Genomic DNA, 25126 nt, shown 5'->3' on the forward strand with positions numbered 1-25126 from the left:
GGAAAAGTTAACAAGACTTCGCAATATGAGTGCAACCTTTATGGTGTCACTGATAAGAAACAGGTGTGGTTCAATAATGAGTTCCTAGGCAGGGGTTTATGGGAAATGAAGTCCAGACAAATGGGGCAAATCAACAAAGTCCCTCACATAGTCCTTGATGGGCCGAATTCTTTGATGTAGACACATAATTTGGGCTATGGGTTCATGACAGACTTGGATGTACTCTTCAAGGCTGCTGGATCCTCGTTTGGCGAAGTATTTTGTAACAATGAGTCAGAGACATTCGGATCCATGTGCAGTACTTTATTAACAGAATGGTCAAACGGGCAATGATCAGATAACAGCGTCAGGTATGCAGGGGACATCATCCAAAATCAGAAACAGTACAAGGCAAAGGTCAGGGCAGGTGGCAGAGAATCAAAGTGGATATACACAATCCAAAGTCAAACACAAAGGGAACAAACACTAGGAAACTGCTCGGAAATGCCAGACAGAACTAAACAAGACTTTGCAATGTGAGTGTGGATGAGTGCAACCTTTATAGTCTCACTGATAGGAAACAGGTGTGGTTCAATAATGAGTTCCTAGGCAGGGGTTTATGGGAAATGAAGTACAGGGTGTAATGTGACGTGTGAAAGTCTTTGTGGTGAATAAACGGATGTGCAGTGACTGGATCATGACAGCTGTGTGTAACTGATATCCAGTCAACAGGTACTTTCAGTGTTTTTTTTTTTTTAAATCATATTCATTTTTCAGTCACAGTTTAGTTTTAGGGACCAATTCTCTCTATTTAACTTCTCACTAGCTATTAATGCATGGATCGTTGTTGCATGGATGAGGTTTCATTCTGTTCTCCATACGGTTCTAACTCACAATAGACTATTAGCGAAGCAGCACGGAGAGCCACTTCTGGAATGCTTCTGAAACGTGCCACGTCTGGTTTAAACAATGACACTGACTGACCGTGATTAGCTCCAGTGGCCATTTCGGAGCCATAATGCCCTGAAAACATGTGCTGTGATGTACAGATCAACTGTTAAAAAGGAACAATCCATTAATAATACCATCATGCAAAACCAAGAGTTAGAATCATCATAATGAATGAGCATGAATCATGTGACCTCTCTCCGTCTTTGTTTCACTTCTGCCACTCAATGCACTTTATCCTTAAATCATGCACTCATCTAATTTGTTCAGAAAGAATTGATTAAAAACACTGAATCATACCGAACATACCTGCATCCCATCACTTGAGAACCGCTGAACTAAACTTCTGATGAAGTCCAGAAGACGATAAGCTGCTCATCTAAATAGACCTAAGAGGCATCAGTTTTTAAAAGCTGCTAGCTTTTTATCAGCCCACCATTTGGCAAGCTCCATCGATGAAAAGAAAATAAGTGCAGCGGCTAAAGGTGTATTGATCCCAGTCAAATAAACTGCCATCAGCTCAGTTCTGTGTTGATGACTCAATAATGGTGGATTGTCACTGAAGAACATCCAGCTCGGACATTTGGGATCTAAATAGTGCAGGGAAAACACTTCTACCGCTGGATCTATTAAACCAATTTGATATTCTTTATGGTGAAACCCATTTCAGTTACCTTTTATAGCTGCTTCTATTTCAGCTGAGAGAGAGGCTTAGCATACTTATAGATGATGGAAAGTATGAATGTGAAGATAATGACTTCTGCTTGACTGTCAAAGAATAAACAAGCAAAAAAGACTTATTCATTCAGGGTGACTGCAAATCACAAAGTGGAGGCAGAGCATATAAATTAAGTTAAAAGGCCCAAGAGTGCAAAGTTAGGAGGCAGACAGAGTGACAGGTGTGCTTTAACCCTGGCACACATTCAAAGATGAGCACGGACTCTGTAGAGCTCATGGGAACTTCACAGAGACAGAAATAGCATATACCAGTTCTAGTGCATCAGTAGTAATTTTTTCTTTCAAACGTGGATTTTTTTTTTTCAGCAGATGTGCTAAACATATTTCCAGACACCCAACTCACTTTTTAAATCTGTTAGCCCAAATCTTAAAGTGGTAGAACCTTTCTGTATGTATATCATGCAGAGCTATGGGTAAATCAACTGTCCCTGGGCAACCCTGTTCATTTTACAGTTTACATCAATAATAGACAGATGCACAGTTACATATTTATTACCCCTAATAATTGAATTATACACTTGTTTCCAAACACCCTTTGCATAGATATTAGAAAAGATCAGTTATCATACAGGATCAGTGTTGTTGGAGGCTGATGAATAAGTAGGCCTGACATATATTATAAAGTGCACAGCAATTATTCTATTCTATTCTATTCTATTCTATTCTATTATGTTCTAAGTTACGTTATGTTATGTTATGTTAGATTCCTAAGAGTACTGGTATTTAATATAGCGTAATATTACAATTGTATTAACAGAAACATAATGCTACTTTAATGTTGTATATAGAACAACAGTGACGGTGACCTACATACATTACCCCACATAAGCTGTACATTCCTAACTTCAAAGTAGTCTATTTAAACCTATTTCTCTTACTTCTATCATTGTATTAACTAGTAGTTGGAGCAGAAGATTACATTAACTTGTAGGCTACAGTGAATTGTGTAAATGTTGTTCAGGAAACTTAAAACTTCAATTACTTCATACAAGGCTGACAACTTCTAAGTTCAGCCTGCAGTGAGAATTCAGGAATAATTAACAAGCCTGCAATTACTACCAGTGAAACGTTTTTGAACAGAAAGATTTTTTTAATTATATATATATATATATATATATATATATATATAGTGGCATCAAAAGAGGGCATGTTCTAGAGGGGAGATATATATATTGCCCTTAGATGGCTGGAGCAGGATGGCCATCTGTTAAGGACTACAAAAACCGGTAACGCTTTAAAATAATGGTCCGTTGTTAATAAGTAACTACGCAGGAAGTAATAGGTAGTACTACATTAACACTTAACTTAATACTATTAACTAATATAGAAGCAAGATTAACTAAGCAGTAAGTAATAGCTCATTTAGGACATAGGTAGTTCCTTATTAGTTATTTGATAATTACTAAAGAAAAATATCGTCATTGAGAACTACTTTGGAACTATGGCCAACTAATGAAGAATAACCAATTAATTACTAATCACAACAGCTACGTCTATAAAGTGAACAATTAGCTTCTTTATGGAAACGTATATATATATATATATATATATATATATATATATATATATATATATATATATATATATATATATATATATATATATATTTATATATATATATATAGCCTATCCATATGATATATTTTATGAGCTCCATTAAGTTCAATGTCTCCAACTCTTTAACGTTAGTGATATCATGCTGGGAAGGGCTTCTCTTTAGGAAGTGACAATAAATAATGATGTTCTCTTGTCAAAACATCTTTGCATCCCTCATGAAAACATTGACTGCATTTATAGTGTTAAGCACAAAACAACATCTTCCAGATTACAATGTCTGGTAGAATATCACTAGTTCCTCACAGAAATATATGGCTGTACAGTATGTGTCAGATAATTTTATTGTAAATTACTTGTGAAATCCATTACTCATTACTCAAGCGTTACCTTGTCAGTCCGCAGGAACTACTATAATGATCTGGCCCATTATTTTAAAGTGAAAAACATGTCAACTCCTGACTAATTACTCAAGCGTTACCTTGTCAGTCCGCAGGAACTACTATAGTGATCTGGCCCATTATTTTAAAGTGTAAAACATGTTAACTCCTGACTAATTACTCAAGTGTTACCTTGTCAGTCCGCATGAACTAACGTTACTAGTGATCTGGACCATTTATTTTAAAGTGAAAGATTTTTTATTTTAAAGACAACATTTCTTAAAACTACATAACGTTACTGTTATAAATAAACAAATAACAAACAAACAAACGTAACGTTAATCATTTATTTTTTGCGAAATTATCAAAAGTGGTACCAAAAGTAGTTCAAATGATAATGAGTTCCAGTCGCAGTCCTCTATATGGACGTAATAGTTTTTATAGGGTACAGAGCAGAATTATTTAATTTATTAATCCATGAAATTATGTATCTGTCTTCTCTCCGTGAAGGCGCACTGGCGCAGTATTCAAATGTCATAAACTGAAACACAACATGTCGCAATCTGTGACGAATTTGATGAGGACCAATGAGCGTTCGATATCAGTGCCGTAAATCATGTCGTAATGTGGCGCACTGGCGCTATTTTCAAATTCATAACGAGCGCGAGCTCAGCTTTGACTGTGACGGACGCTGTTGCTGAGAATGAATATGAAGAACCATTGATAAAGGGCTGAATTTGGATATGTTCCTTGCAAACATCTGGATTCTAAAGATATGCAGTACAGCAAACAAATAAAATGGATGTGATTTGTAATTGTATGCTGTGCTTTTGTGTGTATCTATGGTTTGCAGCATGCACAGAAATGTTAGTTCCTATTAAATAGACGAGTAAACTGCTTTCAATAAATTGAATAAAAACATGTATTTGTACGTTTTACTGCTATAAATACGTATAAATTGTACGGTTCTATGTGCATGAAAACGTATGTAAATATACTTGTGATAGAACCACATTTAACGTAATAATACACACGTATTCTCATGAGATCACATTGAACACTCGAGTCATGGATTTCACAAGTAATTTACAATAAAATTATCTGACACATACTGTACAGCCATATATTTCTGTGAGGAACTAGTGATATTCTACCAGACACATTGTAATCTGGAAGATGTTGTTTTGTGCTTAATACTATAAATGCAGTCAATGTTTTCATGAAGGATGCAAATATGTTTTGACAAGAGAACATCATTATTTATTGTCACTTCCTGAAGAGAAGCCCTCCCCAGCATAATATCACTAACATTAAAGTTATTAGAGTTGGAGACATTGAACTTAGTGGAGCTCATTAAATATATCATATGGATTGGCTATATATATATATATATATATATATATATATATATATATATATATATATATATATATATATATATATACGTTTCCATAAAGAAGCTAATTGTTCACTTTATAGACGTAGCTGTTGTGATTAGTAATTAATTGGTTATTCTTCATTAGTTGGCCATAGTTCCAAAGTAGTTCTCAATGACGATATTTTTCTTTAGTAATTATCAAATAACTAATAAGGAACTATCTATGTCCTAAATGAGCTATTACTTACTGCTTAGTTAATCTTGCTTCTATATTAGTTAATAGTATTAAGTTAAGTGTTAATGTAGTACTACCTATTACTTCCTACGTAGCTACTTATTAACAACGGACCATTATTTTAAAGCGTTACCCAAAAACCAAGCTGCCTGAGAGTACAGCTGCAGCTAATGAGACCAGCAGCACTCTCTAACAGTGGTTTTGAGAAACTGTTGAGGGGTGACGGTGGGAGAAAGGACACTTACCTCTGTGAAGAGGTCAATGGGTCAACATATACATACCCCACATCTGCAGTAACACTAGTCACGACTAGAGGGATGCATGAAATTTGAGCTGGGATGGTGGGATCCCTGCTGGTACAGGTATTAATTGGACGAGATTGTCCTGTGTTTTATATATTGTCGCAAGACGTACAAGCAAGAAGAACAAGAGAACCACAGCGGACCAGGGGTAAAGTCAGACAAAATATAATAAATCGTGCAAGTAAAAATATCCAAACTCTAACACACCACTCCCTTCCAGTGCAGACACGGATGCATAGAAGAGACAACCCGGAAGAGACAGAGTCGGCCTCAGAACAAGCAGATGAGCCAACACCACAGCCCGTCTTTAAACACAGGGTACAATTACAGACAGAACCCGAAGAGCTGGGGTTAACTCAAGGGAGTGATAGCGGTCCAGAAGTGCGAGGGCACCAGATGTTAACAGGCCAGTATGGAACAGCCCAACTGAATTACCCTACACAATGCTTTGAAAAAATTTAAAAGTTGTGGATGGACGAGTTCCCAGTAATCTTCCAATAATGTATCTATATTTTGCAACCAAGAAGGGGTTGCTCTATCAAATGAAAAAGAGGGGAGGAGACTATAGAGCATTTGCTTGTGCCTCAAACCCATAGGGCCACAGTACTGCAACTAGCCCACACTCATCTGCTTGGGGCACATTTAGGGGTGGAAAAAAAACGTAGTATTAAATGAGTATTAAAACTGTTATTTTGGCCTGGTGTGCTCAAGGAAATGAGCTAATTTCTAAACCTAATTTCCTTAGTCCCTTAATTCCATTACCCATCATTGAAACCCCCTTTGAGAGGATTGGGATGGACATTGTGGGGCCTCTCCCGAAGAGTGGCAGGGGTCACCAATACATTTTGGTGATGATAGACTATGCAACCCGCTACCCTGAAGCAGTGCCGTTAAGGAAAGCTACATCAAAACAAATTGCCAAAGAATTATTCCTCATTTGTACTAGAGTGGGTATCCCAAAATAAATTCTTACAGATCAGGGGATCCCATTCATGTTTCGTGTAATGAAAGAGCTCTGCATCCTATATATATATTAGTGGTGGGCCGTTATCGACTCTTATCTTATCGGCTAATCTATTCTCAAAGTTGGGTTGGGAGCTGGGTCTATAGTAAGCAAGCTATGATGATTTTCCCCTTGATATTTTATATAACCGACTGGCTGAGGCCAGCCTAAAAAGATGCTCAGGACAGTTGACGGGCCACTGCTGCGCATCGTCACGAAAGCTTATCTTTTTCAGGTTTTTAAGCCTTACCCCTTGTCGATTTAAATATTAAAGCATCCAAACACAAGACGCGGAAAAGCTGAACAGAGTAGCGCGCGCTGTGTTTAGGTGCGCACGAGAGAGAGAGACGCGTATCACGGACAGCGACACTGAACCGAGCTCTCTTCTGCAAAGTTTTTTCTCGAAGTCCCTCCTGCTCCTGAACGAACAAATACAAATCGCAGTTTGAACAAACAAAAAGCACAATTCAGTTCTTGCGGTGTTCTGGTGTTCAGGGCTCAAAGGCGTCTCAAAACACTTGAACATCGAATTTGCTTATTTTTGCTCTTGTGCCGACAAATGCATACAAAATATGTCAAAATATCCACTTTGGAAATTATGCTCGAAAAAACTGTCAGTTATTTCTGAAGTGAAAGTAAACAGTTGGGGAAAAAAATGGGATGTGTATTATATTGGATTCGTTCATCGTCTCTTAAAGTGAGCGCGCCTAATTTAGCTACTGGAAAATGAAAGAAAGAAAATCACTCACTGCTCTTGACTGAATTACTTAGTTTTAACAGTCAAACCAAAACTTATTCAGACACCAGATATAATTTTTTATATATATAGCAAAACTGTAATAATGTGAGAAATGTTGAAGGTGTCTGAATAAATGTAGGTTTGAATGTATATTTCATTTTTACATTGAATACTATCCAGTGCTATTTTACATTTAATTATTTGGTTTCTGTACCTTGACACCTAAAAACTTGAAAAAAACTTAAACAGTGGTGCCATTGTCATCCAGGAAAGCCAGGTCTCTGAAGCGTGGATCAAGGGCTGAGGCATAGTGGAGGAGGTCTTGGAGATATGTGTAGCGGCCGTCAAAGTCCTGCCTGAATCGTTCCTTCATCTGGTAAATTACTGGTAGATCACTATCATCTGGCTGGAAATGTCTCTTTAATTTGGCCTGGATTGGGGGCATCATTGAGATGGTGTTTTTTTTTCCTCACTAAGGAGCGTGGTTGCCACTTTCAGTGGAGACATCAATTTAATGACATCTTTAATTATTGCCATGTCTTCCTCGGTCAGGCTGGCCATGCATTCACTTCTCTTTATCTGCTTTGACAGCAGGGTGTTCAACACAGCAGGCTGTTGTTCCCAAAAATGCTCCAACATGTCAAGGGAACTGTTCCATCTTGTGGAAACATCTTGGATTAGCTTGTGGTTTGTCAGGTGTAACTGGGCCTGCATTTCACGCAGAACTTCAGTTGCTTTTGGGCTTCTGTGAAAAAACGTTACCACTTTCCTCACTTTTGCCAAAAGCTCAGACACTCTGTCCAGTTTGAGGGATTTTTGAGAGGCCAGATTAAGTTTGTGCGCGATGCATCGTACATGGGTGTCCATTTCTGCACCAACTCCGGCCAGTATCATATTTTCTTGTATTATCCGTAACCAAAATTGTGTCCTTGATGTTGATGTTCCACTCGCGGCAAACGTTCTGCAATAAAACTGCTAGATTATTCCCTGTGTGAGCCTCATTAAACACTCTAGTCTGAAGAACATGGTTTTGCAAAACCCACTCATCGTCAATATAGTGTGCTGTGACAGTTACGTATGAGTGAGTGGGAAAACACGTCCAGCCATCATCCGTAATTGCAACTCGTTGGGTGTTGCTTAGTGACATGGCTAATTCTCGTCTAACTTTGTCATACAAAGCAGGGATTTGTTTCTCAGTAAATAGCTTTCTATTTGGTATGTGGTACCTTGGCTCCAAGACGTGGAGGAGGTACTGGAATCCCTCATTCTCTGTAATGCTGTAAGGCTGAATGTCTTTACAAATAAAAATGGGAATTGAGTCAGTTATTGCTTTGGAATGAGCAGAGGTGACAGCCAGTGGACAGTGAAAAAAAGTTGTAATTGTTTGCTCACCCAGCGCCCTGGTAGCGGTACCATAGCTGCTAGTACTAGCACCAGCTGATTCCGAAGGGGAGGGAGTCTCCGCTGCACTAACATTGTGTCTGCGTTTCAAGTGTGTTGTCAAATTAGTCGTACTGCCTGTATATTTTATAGCGGCGCAACATATTTTACAGATTGCCTGGGTTTTATCAAGATTTCCATCTTGCTTTTCCAAACACTTGATTTAAAATGACTTGGTGGAAGAAAGAGTTCCGAGTCTGCCATGTTAATACGTTCAAGGTGGTAACTCTCAGGAGGACACCTCTCGTTCTCCGTAGTGTTGTTGTGATACGTCATAATCACATAACAGCTGCAGTGGTGAAGAGAGAACACGCTTTTGCAACAGTTCAGAAAGGAGAAATCAATCTAAAAGTTACATAACAAAATATTGGTCACTTTATAAATAGTAAAAGAATACTGCATCTATTAATAATTATATATGAATAAATCCATTTTTACCAATGCAGATATGTTAGAAACGATGCATCGCGGTACAAATGCCAACCGTATCTGATGCACGCTTATTTAAATCAGGGGGGCAGGGTTTCATATTTCTTTGAAGCACCCCTGGGTACCTCCATTGGCTAGCGGACCCCCATCTGCTGTTAGCATTCCATTGACTCCCATTCATTTTGGCGTCACTTTGACAGCGAATAACTTTACATCTGAGGTGTTTAAAGACTCCATTTGTCCATTAATTATTTCTAATGAAACCCAAAAATGTATAAAAGGCTCCATTCCCTTGTATCTTACGTTATGGTCCCGTGGAAGCAGTTTTTGGTAAAAATAGGCTATTGATTGCGTCATACCCAGTGACTCTCTGTCGCACAGTAGAGAAATTACCGTATGGACAGGAGGAGAAGCTCGCAGGCAATCTTTTACTGTCTATGAGGCTATCGGGGGAAAGTGGAGACATAAAGTCAAGGAAGATAATTAGTCAGAATACTTACCAAAATTTGCTCCTGTTTATTTTTATTTTTATGTTGAAAACAGCTGACTACATTTTTTTCAGGTTTAAGTTTAGTAGAATGCATTCATCTGAAATAGAAGTCTGTTGTAACATTATAAATGTCTTCACTTTTGACAATGTTTTCAACACTTTTGATACATTTAAGGCATCCTTGGTAAATAAAAGTATTAATTTATATAATTTGTTTCACAAGAAAGAAAGAAAGAAAGACTCCTAGCTTTTGAATGGTATACAAAAACGTTTTATTTCAGATAAAAACTGATCTTTGAATTGATTTATTCATTAAAATAATCCAGAAAAAAAAAGAAAATTTTAGGATGATTTTAGTAAAAATGGCGGAAAATTCGAAAATACAACCTCTAATAACACAATTTGTCTTATTAAGTTTGACCAATAGGTGGCACTGTTATCAAATCGATGTGGTATGTTCTATGTGAGTTGACAAAAACTGTTTTGTCTATTGACACAAAATCCACTCCCAGCACTCGTTAATGACGTGCTCAGAAATGTGGTTAACCGGTTCGTGTTTGTATACCTCGATGACAACCTGATTGAAGAATAAATACACTAAGTATTTTAGAAAATGTTATATTTATTTGAACTCAATAGATTGCAGACTGCCATATGATATGCATAGAAATAAAACATATAAAAATAAATATTGAAAATAAAATTCAAGTACAAAATTAAGACAAACAAATTGAAACCTGGCCATTAGTGCAAACCTCTGTAACTGTATATTAGGCCTAACGTTACTGCACAATGAACAGAACACTATCATACTCTTATGGTGCGCTCAGTCTGGCATGAGTGATTTCAATGTTAAGTCGATGCCAAGACGCGAATAGACAACCTCAGAAAATCAGCGAAACACATTCTTGAATAGATGCTGTCTTTATAAACCGCATATTTGAGTTTAAAACAACTACATTCTCACATGAAATACTTTTAAAACTAGATTTATTCACGCAAGTCGCGTCTGGTGTGAACACAGCATTAATATTCATTACAGTAACATGTTAGCATGTGTTGATGTAGGGTGGTTCATACGATTTGAGTTGCTAGAGGCAGACGTGGATAAAGTCTTTTTTCCTGGGCATACCGTGCATGTTACAGAAACATTCTCGCCTTTAATTTCTGGTACTTCCAGTTTGAGAACACCATCGCTGATGCCATCCTGTGTTTAGTGTTTGTCAGAGCCAGTGTTGTAGTCGAGTCACCAACTGTCGAGTCCAAGTCGAGTCTCGAGTCTCAGTGTTCGAGTCCGAGTCCAAGTCCGAGTCACCAAAGAAGAGTCCGAGTCGAGTCCAAGTCGAGTCACCATTACCAGAGATCGAGTCCGAGTCGAGTCTCGAGTCCCTTATTGGAATTTTTTTTTTTTTTTTTGAGGAAACAATAGCAACCAACTGAGTTGGTAGGCATTGAAGTCCATTATATGAAGAAAACATCATTAAATGTTTTCCTTAAAAAACTTAATTTAAGATAAAACGGCATAGATATACTGGATGGCATTGGGAGGAGTAAATGATTAGGAAATTTTCATTTTTTGTGTGAACTAATCCTTTAACACTGTATTACAGAAATACACTAGGCGAAAAAAAGAAACGTGCATATTACAATGATTGTGTGTGTGTTTGTGTGTGTGTGTGAGAGAGAGAGAGAAAGAGAGAGCGCGTTTGTGTGTGAGTGATCACTCACACACAAACGCTCTCTCACGCTAATCGACGAGTGATTTAGCGTGAGTGCGTTTGTATGTGTTCAAGTGAATGTGTGTCTGTGTGTAACGCTCATGTTCGTTATTTCCAATGTAGGCGCGCGGTTTGCGCGCTCATAATGGAAGCATCCAGGCGCGTTCGCAACGCGCAACGAGTAAAAACATCTCAACTTTTCAGAATGCCACAAGCGCACCGCGGGTCATGTGACAAGAACTAACCAATCAGCTTCATCCTTTCCCGCAAGTGCCCGAGCGCTTTGGAAAAAAAGTAAAGTGAGTGACGTCAGTGAGTGTGTTGTCAAGCAAAGAGAGAGAGCGGTAGCAGTGTCTGATCCCGGCCGGTCTAGGGCACGAAACATTTTTTATATTTTTTGTCAAAAACAACGTGATGAATGCTCAAATCCGAGTCCGATTCCAAATACGAGTCATCAGTCCACGAGTCCAAGTCGAGTCACGAGTCCAGAGAATGGAGTATCGAGTCGGACTCTAGTCCAAAGAATGGTGACTCGAGTCGGACTCGAGTCCGAGTCCAGGACTCGAGTACTCCATCACTGCTCAGAGCGTGGAGTGAGACAGCGTGAGCAGGGCACCGCCCACCCAGCCAATCACCATTGGATTTGCAACGGTGTGAGCCACCTGACGTGTAGCCACTAGCCAAAGCATGACACCTTGCGCTTTATTCAACCAAACTGTAGTAAAGCGACACTTTACATTCTCAGTAACGATAACGGCGTTGCAATGGGAATAGTAATTAATTAGATTACTCCATTAATGAAAATGTTACTCCGTTAGTAACGCCATTATACTTAAACGCCGTTACTCCCAACACTGTCTCTAACTGCTGCCTATCCCTTCGAGACCCTGGTCCAACACCGCCATGGATTTTATCACAGGCCTACCCCCGTCTGGTGGCAATTCCGTGGTCCGCAATGTGGTGGACAGATTCTCAAAGGGTCCATTTCATTCCCCTCCCCAAATGACCCTCAGCGAGGGAGACAGTGGTCATTGTCTTTGATCACATCTTTTGCATCCATGGCTTCCCGGTGGACATGGTTTCTGACAGGGGTCCCCAATTTACATCTAGATTTTGGACAGAGTTCTGTCGATTACTGGGGGGCATCAGTGAGCCTATCCTCCAGTTACCATTCGCAGTGTAATGGTCAATCGGAGCGGGCCAATCAGGATTCAAATTAGCCACAGTTGATTTTGCACATCAGGGTTCCAGACTGCGACCAAATGGTCGCATTTTGCGACCAAATTTTGAGAGTGTGCGACTGAATTTTACATCCAGTCGCACATGTGCGACCAGTAGATTTGCATATGCACGCACGCAAACACACACACACACACACACTTGCACACATACTAATGAGACGCGAGCACACACTCGCGTCTCATTGAGTGATGCCTGTCGGTACACTGTAAAAAGTAATTGCTGATTCTACTTAAGAAAAACTAGTGAATTTAACTTACTTTGTAAAATTTGTTGAATTAACTTGATTAGACTGTGTACTGTGAACTTAGGTAGTTAAACTAAACAGATCTAGTACAATGTACTTATGATTGTTAAGTGTATTGTACTAAAGGCATGTTCACGCTGTTGCAAATTTCTGGAGCACAGAATTTGCATAGTAATAATAATAATAATGATGAATGATGAAATTATTATTTTTTTAGTAAATGCCCTACAATTATTTATATATATATATATATATATATATATATATATATATATATATATATATATATATATATATATATATATATATATACATACATACATACACACACACACACACACACACACACACACACACACGTGTGCGTGTGTATGCATTTATTTATAGGTTCTGAATCTTTTTTTTTCTTCACGCTATATAAAATAACTGGGAAGATTAAAGCTTATTTGCAAGCCCATCAGCTGCTAATGCTTCACAGTCTATTATATTTTTATTTATAGAGCTTGATATAGTTACTGGCCGTTGGGTAAGTTTCAGCATAAGACAAAACTACTCTTCTAATCTGCTACTTTAATCTCTTAAATGCGTTTTCGAATCGCGCATGCGCAATGGGACGGTTTGTGTTAAGACGACGACGACGACGACGAAGAAGAAGAACTTCAGCTCGTGTTCTGGATGAGGCAGCAAAACTAGGTATGCTCTTGAACAACCATTTATAAACCTTGATGTCATTGTATTGTGTATAAACACACACACACACACACACACGTGTGCGTGTGCATGCATTTATTTATAGATTCTGAACCTTTTTTCCTTCACGCCATAAAATAACTGGGAAGATTAAAGCTTATTTGCAAGCCCATCAGCTGCTGCTGTTTCACAGTCTATTCTATTTTTTTATTAACAGAGCTTGATATAGTTACTGGCCGTTGGGTAAGTTTCAGCATAAGATAAAACAACTCTTCTAATAGTCTACTTTAATTTCTTAAAAGCGTTTTCGTCTCGCGCATGCGCAATGGGATGGTGTGTGTTTGAAGAAGACTACGTCGACGAAGAATTTACGCTCGTGTTCGGGATGAGGCAGTAAAGTTAGGTATGCTCTTGAATGAATACTTATAAATCTTAATGCATTTCATATAAAAACTCAAATTTAATTTGCTCATTGTACAGTAAGAGGAAAAGGCACACTAAAGTAGTTTTATGTTGAATGAGACCAGTGGCTTTTACTAGTTTGCAAAAACCGTTTTTTACTGAACCCTGTTTTTATGTAGCGTTACAGTTTATAAGTTGTTTTAATCGGTAATAAGTTCGGGGTTTATTAAGATGTAAAAACCTGTGCGGCCTTAACGAAACAATTTTCTAGAACGTTCGATGCTCACGTGTCGTTCACATGGAAATTAACAACACGATAAATTAAGATGTCGTAACTAACAAGCAATTACTACCTTATTTTGTCTTTTCATTTTGTGTATGCTCATTTTTGTGACTTAAATTCATGCAGTGGACGTGCAAGTTCTGCTTGTTTTCGTGTGAAAAGAGGGCTCCGCTGTTGAAACACTACAGATTAAAACATGGAAGCTACTCTAGAAGTACTCCGATTCCATGTCTCTACACAGATTGTCTTTGTTCATTTAAATCATTTAATGCACTAAAGGTGCACTTAACAAAAAATCATTCACATCAAGCACACGGTAGCCAATCCAGTCCATGTGATAACATCCCTTTGATATTTAACTGCCCACTTTGCAGTTTTGAGGAGCCCTGCACAAAGTCAATTTTTTTTTCTCATTTACGGCAGCATCTAAAAAATCATGAAACAGTGCAGTGTCCATACAACAATTGCAATTTTGAGAGCAATGTCTACTCTACATTTAATTCACATATATGTAGAGATCATGGAGCACATGATCAAAGACAATTGAAATCTGAGGTTCTCTTGCACATTGCTTCTCACAGTGTAGATAATGTGCAACAAGAAGAGCCTTTGAGCCCTGATCCTGTAGATGAACATTTGGAGGAAAATGATATAGAGAATGAAAACCTTGATCAATTGCATCATCAATTGGAGCACAATTTAGCCTCACTATTTCTTAAAATGCAGGCAATTTTGCATGTTTCTGATTCGGCTGCACAGGAAATAATTCAACAAATAAATCAAATTTTACTTTTTTCAGAACCCCTTGTCTATCATGCAATTCAGCAAATTCTCCTTGAACATGGACTGAGTGGCTGTGATTCATTAGTGAGAAAAATTGTGAATGCAGTAAAAGAAAGTAACCCAATCTTGACAATGACCAAAGATGGCGAGCCTCTTTCCACAATAAGCAGAAGAGCATCATATTTTCAGAGGGAATTTCCGATTGTCATGCCAATTGAATACAAGCTTGATGCACACTCAGTCTCTTATGTGCCAATTCTGCAAATGTTGCAGAAAATTCTAAACAGGCCAGACATTCTAAATAGGGTCCTTTGCAATGATCGATCAGTTAATGAATTCAAGACTTACCGAGATGGCACCCACTATCAAGAAAATGACTTTTTCAACACTGAGACCTTCAGGATTGTTCTGGGTCTTTATGTTGATGAATTTGAGCTGGCCAATCCCCTTGGCACTTCTAGAAAAAAACACAAACTGTTCGCTCTCTATTGGGTTCTAGCTAATCTTCCCTCAAAAGATCGTTCATTACTTCAGTCAATTCAGCTAGCAATTTTATGCAGAGCTACTGCAGTAAAACAACATGGTTACACACATCTTGCGACCACTTGTTCAGGACCTTGAAACTCTTGAAAAGCATGGTGTATACATTGAACAGTTAGGAGAATGTGTGAAAGGAAGTGTACTTTTTGTGTCATCTGATAATCTAGGTGCTCATTCTTTCGCAGGACTACAGGAGAGTTTCACTGTTGAGCACCCTTGTCGGTTCTGCTTGGCAACGAGGAGTGAAATCCAGGAGAAGGAGGTCCGGTCGGGAGCATTTGAACTGAGAACCAAGCAGGAGCATGACAGGCATGTGGCTGAAGTGTTACACGATGCGAGTTTGGTAAAGCAATATGGTGTAAAAGGTGGATGTGTTTTAAGTGAAAGGTTGGAACATTTTCACACAGTTGGTGGTTTTCCACCTGACCTAATGCATGACCTTATGGAGGGTGTCATCCCTATTGAAATGTCCTTGTGCATTAATGATTTGGTCTCAAGGAAATTAATCTCTCTTGAATCCCTGAATCAAGCTATCAAGCAGTTTCCTTACAAATTCTCAGACAAAGTTGATCAGCCTCAAATCATCCCAGGCACATTTGCCTCAAAAGGTACCATTGGGGGTAATGCACATGAGAATTGGGCGCTTATTAGACTTCTGCCCCTCATGGTTGGCTTTGATATCCCTGAGAATGATAAAACATGGGAAATTGTGTTGCTTCTGAAAGATATGTTAGAAATGACGTTGGCATTCAAGTTCACTGAGGATTCTCTTGATTTTCTTGATGCAAAGATCTCAGAACACAGACATTTGCTTTTAACAGTCTTTCCTCATTTCAAATTGCGCCCTAAACACCACTATATTGAGCACTATCCGCAGCTCATAAGAACATATGGGCCACTAAGAGATATGTGGACGATGCGATTTGAGGGAAAACATAAAGTGTTCAAGCAGGTAATCCGTGACACCAAAAACTTTAAAAATGTTCCACAAACTTTGGCTGTTCGCCATCAAAGACTGCTGGCTTACTACATTGACTCCCCCTCCTTTCTCAAGCCACCCATACAGACAGATAAGATGATGGGTACTTTGATGTCAACTTTCCCTCAGAACATTCAGGAATTCCTGAGAGACAAATATGCAGTTCAGAACACTGTCCTCGCAGCATCATCTGTGAGCATTGATGGAATCAAGTATAATCCAGATATGGTTGTATCTGTTGGTACTTGCTCAGGCCTACCTGATTTCAGACAGATTTTCAAAATTCTTGTCATCAACAGTGATGTTCTGTTTGTGTGTAAAGATCTGACATGTTGGTACATTGAGCACCTGCGTTCTTTTGAACTGTGCAGTCCTGTGCTATCACTGTCAATTACCAAACCCTCGGATCTAAATGACCCATTTCCTTTGCCAGCCTATACACTTCGGGGCAGGACCTATGTTACGCTCAAACATTATATCATATGCTGAATGAATGACAATTCAGGTTTTAAAGGGACTTCAGAAATTCTGCAAATTATCATTATTTAGTCTCATTCTTATTCTGTAGACAAAAATTATTTTTGAAAAGATTTCTGACTGCTCTTGTCTATGTCAGAAGATCGCAGGCATAGCTTCAGGAGCACACAAAAGCATACATAATTTCATTAAACTAGGTGTTCAAATAGTAGATCAATAGGTTTGGTGAGAAACAAACTGAAATGTTATTTATTATTTTCTTTAAATTGTCACATCGTGCATGTACTCGAGAGAGTAGCGGTTAGCTTAAATGCTGTCCTGTGTGAAGGGTTTCTCCTTTGCACAGTGTTTTTCAAGATTTATAAATAATTTGAAAGAAAAAAAACTGTATATCAATCTTGAACAAATTCTCCTGTGCAAATGAACAACCCTTCACACAGTATAGCATACACACAGGATATATACAGTTAAATGGATTATATATTGAAGTTCATTTCTCAACAAACCCAACCATTTATGCCTTAAATGCTTGAACTGTATTGCACAAGTCACATGAAATTATGAATGCCTCTGTGTACATTACATTTTAAACAAGGATGAGTGAAACTTTTTGAATCATATTTTTGCAAAGGATGGGTTTAGAATGATGAAATTGGGGTGAGCAGTCCCTTTAAGAAAACTAACTCAATTCTTTAACCTTTGTAGAGAGACCAAGTATGGAGACAACAACTGTACTCCGAGTTATAATTTGTGACAACGACATCCGAAAAATTGTACTTCCTGTGAAACCACAGACAGTTGACTCACTGTTGGAACAACTTGAAGAAAAGCTGGGACTTCAGTACAAGTTCGCACTTCAGTTTGAGGATCCAGACTTCAACAATTCCCTCGTGAATCTTACCAACATTGCTGACTTGCCAGATAAGCCTACACTGAAGATTGTCTCCCTTGTGACGTCACCAACCCCTAGCACAGCTGACACTGAAGTCCTATCTGTGGCTTCTGATCATCCACGCCATTGTCTACGGACTGCATGGCCAGAAACTTTCGAGATCCCTACTTTTCCTGTTGACGTTGAGTATAGATTACGTCAGGGAAATCTACAGTACATGCGAGATCAAACATACCTACAATTGTCAGGAGAGCTTAAGCATGAGATTCTCGAAAAACTCTCAGAAACTATATACAGTTACAAAGCTTACCCAGATAAGGAAGACTTCGAGGCTGTTGCTACTGCTTTAATACAAAAACACCCTTGCCTTACCCAGCCTGGCTCATCTAAGGGGTGGAATGGGTGGTATGATAGCCTTAGGTGGAAAATGGGCAATTACCGCTCAAAACTGCGTCGAGCTGGATGCTTGGAGGTATCCATAAATGGTGGGAAAAGAAGAGGACTGCAGCCTCAGAGAAACATCAAAAGACCCAAGAGGTTTGAAATCAATTTTCTACCGAACTTCCCTGATGGTGAAGATGAAGCCAGCATGGAGTCCAAAAGGAAAGAGATGGTGGAAGAAATGAAGAAACGTCGTCTTAACGTTGCACTGATAGCCCGGAACATGAATTCTACATTTGCCTTGCGTAGAAAGGAATTGATAGAGAAGGAGCCTGCTGTGAAGAATACAGTGGAAAGGTGGCCAGCCCTCTTCACACAGAGTCAGGTGAGTCTTAATTGTTTTCCTATATCATTTCATCTTGAATATTTTCAAAGCAAATTTATCATTAACCAGTTTTGGTGTTAATTCATACTTGGACATTTCAGTGAAAAGTGATTGCTTAATGTCAGTTTGTCCTACTTCTTTTTTTTTTTTTTTAGATCATGGCAGAGTTTAATCGTATATCTGGCAAAAACCTGCAAGCTGAATTCTTTCAAGAACTGGACAGATTTACTCCACGTTTCATCGATATCTTCAGGGCTAAAGGTGGAGACATTGGTTCCAAACTTAAGAAGATTCTGCAGCAGATTGAAAATGACGTAAGCTCCTCGACTTATTACAATTCTTTTTCGAAAGCAAAACAAATGTTGCTTTTGCTGTTGTTTTTTGCTCTGTGTTGTGTAAGCGCTATTCAAGATACATTTTTATAACTTTGCAGAAATCGAACATCAATGCGGGACGAACAGCCGTTCTTCATGGCCTACCACTCCTCCTCGGAGGGGACCTCTCCGATTTTTACAAGACATGTTTTGTAAGTATTTTCTTCTCTGATGATTCTTATTTAACAGGCAAACTGTTCTTCAAACAGTTTTGATATCTAGAAAGAAGAGTTATGAAGGCAAGAAAAACAGTGAGGATACTGAAACAAGGAAAGGGATAGAGAAAAGAAAGTGAAAGATAAATAAAAAAAATTAGGGAAAAAGACCGTATAAGAAGATTTTATATTGCATAAATGAATAAAAAAAACATTTCTAAGAAAGACAATAGATTATTTTGATAGTTTTAATTAATATAGCTGGCCTTCAGTTTGTCTTTTCATGCAGCTGTTTGATGTATGTATTCCCCCCTGCATCCACTCCTGTGTCCTGTTTGAAAAGGCCTTTACATTTAGAAATACCATGTTATAAGTTTAGTTTTACATTTTAATGAGAGTATGTGCTCTTAAAGGGATAGTTCACCGCAGAAAAAATTGTCATTTACTTACCCTTATGTTGTTCCAAACCTGTATGAGTTTCTTTCTTCTAGCTGAACACAAAAGATATTTTTTATAGAAAGATAAAAAATCTTTATATTTTTTATAAAAGATATAAACAGTTGAGAGTAGAATTTAATTGACTTCCATAGTATTTTTCCTATTATGGAAGTCAATGTCTACTCTCAACTGTCTGTTTACCAACGTTCATCAAAATATCTTCTTTTCAGTTCAACAGAAGAAAGAAACTCATGCAGGTTTAGAACAACTTGAGGGTGAGTAAATGAGACAATTTTCATTTTGGGGTGAACTTTGCCTTTAAAAGATGTTTTGTGGCTTTCTTTGACCTAATTTTTGTTATGTTTTCCCATTTTTAGGACTGTGATGACAATGAAGACATGTCGGACGTTGAAATAGGTATTCTGACAGTGATTCCCGAGGACTCTCCAACTGTACCCTACTCCCTGCATCTTGGTGCCACAACAACGGCAATCATTTTGGAAGGTACAGTGGTTGTGGATGATCTTGAAAATCTTCCACAAGCAACGTGTCTGCTCTTTGGACTAATTTATGCTCTAAACTTAGAGTATCCTGCAGCACTGAAATGCACATTCGACTTCATACAAAGAGTGATTTTGTCCCTTGGCCACAAGTCACTCAAACCTAAAATCCAATCACTGAAAAATCGCCTGATGCAGTAATAGATCATAGCCATGATGCTAGTTTGAGTGAATAGAAGCTGTCTTTAAGAAAACTAAAGAAATTGTTCAGTACTGTTTTACAGATACTTCAGTTTTTTCAATTGTTGAAAATGAAAAAATAAAAATCCACATTTAAGAGGATGTTTTGAAAAATTTCAAGTTTACTTGTTTGGTTTTAGAATAGTTTTAATATAAGAGAACTGTAGTAGGAGGGTGTTCTGTACTAAACTTGTAACATACTTGCAAGCTCTGCTTTTGAACACTTTGTAAAGATGTTAAAAACAAAGAAACATTCATCCTTTTAATTGTCTTTTTATTTCTTGAGTGCAGTATGTGCTTTTTTTTTCTAAAATGTTGCTGGCGGGCAGTTGACGGGCATGCCTTAAGTAATGTTTTAAAATGAATACTGTTTTATAGAGCAAATAAAGTGTTCTAGTGTTGTGCCAAATCTGTTGTCTGTCTTTGCATTCTCAACTTAGAATTTTGAGTACAACTTGCTTGAGAAATTTAAGGCAATCAGTTTCCACACATTCGTCTAGTAAAATGAACAAGCCGACATGTTAGAAGAACTGTTTTGTTTAAGTTCTGCTCACAAATCTCAACTTAAATCTGTAAGTTACCTAAACTTTTGAATTTGAGTTACTTGTACTCAAGTTTTATGGTACCCTCTACAAATACACAAGTTAACTCTACAAAGTAGTAGAGAGTAGTATCAACTAAAAAATTATGACCTAATTTACTTGAGAATTTTGAGGCAATCAGTTTCCACAGCTTTTCTAAGTAAAGTCAACTTATTACTTTTTACAGTGTAGGCGGCAAATGCGTGTGAGAAGAATAGGGAATGGCCACTGTAAGTGGCTAAAATGTGTGGAGGGGGAGGGGCCTAGAGATAATTGAGCGCGCGTAAACATCTGTGGGAAGGAAACAGACAAATATCATCACAACCTGATATGTGCGTGCGTCTGAGCTATGAGCAAGCGAACTATTGATTCGTTCTTCTGACCTGTGGCTAGTGTACCAGTGCCAGAGTATACAGTGTCACCGTCAGATGATGATTCAGATTCAGAGGTTGGTGTGGCGAAAAAAGTCCGCACCAGGGCCGGCCCGCGGTATAGGCAAATGCTAAGGGCGCCACTCATCCATAGGGGTGCCAGAATGAGTGATTTTTTTTTTTTTTTTTTTTTTTTTTTTACATATATATATATATATATTTTTTTTTATATAATAGGCTACTATTTAAAAACCATTAATTCGAAATACTTCCAAATAAAGCAAAAAAAAAAAAAAAGTTTTTTTAAACTTAAAGCAATTTTAAAACTTTGGAAATGATTAAAAAATTACTTATTTAAAATGAATTTAAAACAGTTTAAAATAGAAAATGATTTTACATAAAATACAGTGAATACATAAAATACAGTGCAATTGGTTTGGACATCGCTCAGTGCTCATTTAATTAATGCACAGTTAAACAGATGGGTTTTGAGTCTAGATTTGAATGTGACTAATGTTTTAGCACATCTGATCTCTTCTGGAAGCTGATTCATAGTAATTCATAGCTGAGTTATAGTAACTAAAGGCGGACTCCCCTTGTTTTGTGTGACCCCTTGGTATTTCTAACTGACTCGATCTTAATGATCTGAGTCCTCTTTTAGATTTATATTCAGTGAACATATCTGCAATATATTTCGGTCCTAGGTCATTGAGTGATTTATATACGATTAAAAGTACTTTAAAATCAATCCTAAATGTAACTGGAAGCCAGTGTAAGGACCTAAGGAATGGTCTGATATGCTCAGATTTTCTGGTTCTAGTCAGAATCCTGGCAGCAGCGTTCTGGATAAGCTGCAGCTGTCTAATTGTCTTTTTGGGAAGGCCGGTGAGGAGCTCAATACAGTAGTCCACTCTGCTGGGTCTTGACTGGAAGCAAAACATCTTATTCTTGCAATGTTTTTTAGATGATAGTATGCTGATTTAGTTACTGCTTTGACATGACTACTGAAACTGAGGTCTGTCTCCAGAAACACACCAAGATTCCTGACTTGATTTTTAGTTGTGTGACCCCTAGAGTCAAATTATGCATTTACCTTGAAATCGTCATCTTTGTTTCCAAATGCAATAACTTGAAGTTCTGGCACATCCAACTATTCATTTCACCAATACATTGGCAGAGGGAGTCAATGGGGCTGTAGTCATTTGGAGATAAGGCTAGGTAAATCTGGGTATCATCAGCATAGCTGTGATAAGCAATTTGGTTCTTTCTCATTATTTGACTTAGTGGGGGCATATACAGGCTAAGCAAGAGCAGTACAAGAATTGACCCTTGTGGGACTCTGCATGTCATGGAAGTCCACTTAGACTAATACTCTCCTAGACTCACATAATAGCCTCTCCCTTCTAAGTATGACCTGAACCATTTGAGTACCATCCCAGAAAGCCCGACCCAGTTTTCCAGTCTCTCTAGTAGTATGTTATGATTGACAGTGTCAAACGCAGCACTGAGATCTAGCAATACCACCACTGATATTTTGCCAGAGTCAGAATTTAAGCCATTTGAGTTTAAGTATTTGTTCAGCTGACTAAAAACAACCTTTTCTTTAATTTTGCCTATAAAAGGAAGATTAGATATTGGTCTATAATTGCTCAAAATGGTGTTATCAAGATTGCTCATTTTCAGGAGGGGCTTAACAACTGAAGTTTTCAGGATGTTTGGATATGTCCCAGAAAGAAATGAGGCATTCACCACTTCTAAGAGATCTGCTTCTAAACAATTTAGCACACTTTTGAAAAAAGATGTGGGAAGTGTGTCAAGATAGCAGGTTGATGAAAATGTTTCTATCAATTGCTTCAAAAGTAGACAGTATATTTTTGATATTGTGGCCAATACTGTCTGACCTCTGCATTTCTTGAGGATGTGCCAATCGCCTTCCTGATATTGATGATCTTCTCAGAAAAGAAGGAAGCAAACTCATTGCATTTGCTGTATGAGAGCATTTCACTGGGAATCTGACTTGGGAGGATTGTCACCCTCTCAATAGTGGCGAAAAGAGTATGAGTGTTGTTTGAGTTACTGTTTATAAGGTCTGTTTATAAACTCTTCTCTGTCATACTCCCAGCCATCAGTCCAGTTGGTGCGGGCACTGGGAGCCCCGTTTTCTCCTGAATTTGTGTTTTCTCATTTTGATGTTATCATCGGAATTTTTTAATAAACTTCATTCATTTTTTGACACAGTACTAGAATCCTCCAGTTTTTACACAGCATCTTTTATCTGACAGAGTGTTATTCGAGAATGGTTGAATGGTCTGAAGATGATCTGAGTCAAATTTGGTGAGAATCATCTAGGACCAGTTCGAAAAAGTAGGTTTTTCAAACATTTGAAAAAAAAAGCAAAAAAACAACAACAAACAAACAAACAAAAAAAAAAAAAAAAAACGAAACCTTGCAGAATTCAGAGGGAAAATTAATTTTCCTTCTGTGGCTTACAGTTCAAATGTTATTAGCATAAACATGAATGACTATTTGGACAAGTGGTGGCACTTGATAGTTTGGGTTAGAGACTTAAAATTTACTATGGATGTTGGGCTGTCCTCTATCAGTGTGCCAAATTTCACAACTTTCCCGCAAGCGATTCTATGGGCTGCCATCAGTGGCAAACTGGGACAGTAAATCAGGCCGGGAATTTGACTCCACCCCAGGCCACCACTGTTGCTGCAGTCACCAGCACCCAATTCATGTGTCCACCAGACTGCTAAACTCTTTGGCTCTTTAATTTGTTTGAATTGGGTTATACTTAAAAAATAAATCAAAATCCTTAGACTGTGGATGGGCAAAATAATCAAATGAAGTATTAAGGCATTCACTGTCTCTATCATCTTTCCCTTAATCCCCCTCTCTCTCACTCTGCACATTGAGTCTCTCTGCAATATGAAATAAGCACTTTCAGTAATCTATATCTAATTATGCAGCCATCAATTGTATGTCCCAATGATCACAGTCCTAGTACTGATGACTTTATAAATCATAAAAGCACATATTTTTAAGAGTATAGCCAGCATGTTTAGCTTTGCTAATAGCTTAAACTTTACCTGAAGGTTCCTCCTCTGACTCAAAAGCTGAACTGTCTACCCCCTCTTGTTCATCAGCAGGAGCACAGCAGCACTAGTGCTACTGTTGCTTCCTTCGTCAACTTCAAAATAAATAAGCATTGTACACTAGGCTACATATTGTAGTCTAGAAATGGAAAATCAATTTCTGGTCAATTTTGGCACAAAAAAACAAATAAATACTGAATCCCCATATGTAAAACAGTGTGCTAGTTTGGTACCGTTGTATGTGCTATGTTTAAGGAAAAAACTATACTTTCCAAAAATATACATATTATCATATTATTAAGAATATTCTAACTACAAGCAACAACACAAATAAATACAATAGAGTAAAGATACAAATAAAATAAACTGATTTTCAGGTTTTTTTTAGGTAGGTCTTGCATTAGTTTTTAGGTACAGAAAAAAAAAGTAATCAAATGTAAAACAGCATTGCATTTTGGACTATGAATTAAAGATTATTATTTTTTAAAGTTAAAAAAAAAGCTTTTCAATCAAGAGCAGTGAGTGATTTCTTTGTTGTTGCTGTTCGATTAATATAAAGACTGCCACTTTAAAAGAATGCACTGATACAGTGTTCGTATTAGTATTGAACAAGAGTGAATGATTTGTCCAGTTTTTTTTTTACTTCTCCAGGCCCCAAAAATACCCTTAGACCAAAACTTTAGCCTATTTATTATTTGAAAATCTGAATAAAGCTAACATTATTGAAATGCTGACACT

The 25126-nt window shown here is 37.8% G+C and overlaps 2 protein-coding genes across 5 annotated transcripts in view; one reads left to right on the forward strand and one right to left on the reverse strand.

The window, feature by feature from the left end:
• The window catches only part of sgcd (sarcoglycan, delta (dystrophin-associated glycoprotein)), a 469726-nt gene that overhangs the window by 343345 nt on the left and 101255 nt on the right, over positions 1 to 25126 (reverse strand). The window lies entirely within an intron of this gene.
• Positions 13427 to 20841, forward strand: LOC127985963 (uncharacterized). Of its 2 annotated transcripts, none has more exons than XM_052588181.1 (6): positions 13427 to 13512; positions 15703 to 15830; positions 17683 to 18631; positions 18787 to 18945; positions 19065 to 19157; positions 19976 to 20841. In XM_052588181.1, the coding sequence occupies exons 2-6, from the start codon at positions 15820 to 15822 to the stop codon at positions 20297 to 20299; spliced, it is 1536 nt and encodes a 511-aa protein (XP_052444141.1). In that variant the 5' UTR covers positions 13427 to 13512; positions 15703 to 15819; the 3' UTR covers positions 20300 to 20841. The 2 variants fall into 2 exon arrangements, with proteins under 2 accessions (XP_052444141.1, XP_052444140.1); XM_052588180.1 differs by lacking the exon at positions 13427 to 13512 and adding an exon at positions 13596 to 13912.

Source organism: Carassius gibelio, chromosome B21 (assembly GCF_023724105.1).
Source record: "Carassius gibelio isolate Cgi1373 ecotype wild population from Czech Republic chromosome B21, carGib1.2-hapl.c, whole genome shotgun sequence".
In the NCBI taxonomy this organism is placed as follows: Eukaryota; Metazoa; Chordata; class Actinopteri; order Cypriniformes; family Cyprinidae; genus Carassius; species Carassius gibelio.

What these genes read in the sequence shown, in the direction of transcription:
- LOC127985963 (XM_052588181.1), top strand. An exon ending in CCCTCTTCACACAGAGTCAG is followed by an intron (nt 18,632 to 18,786) that starts GTGAGTCTTAAT and finishes TTTTTTTTTTAG; the next exon opens with ATCATGGCAGAGTTTAATCG. An exon ending in TGCAGCAGATTGAAAATGAC is followed by an intron (nt 18,946 to 19,064) that starts GTAAGCTCCTCG and finishes ATAACTTTGCAG; the next exon opens with AAATCGAACATCAATGCGGG.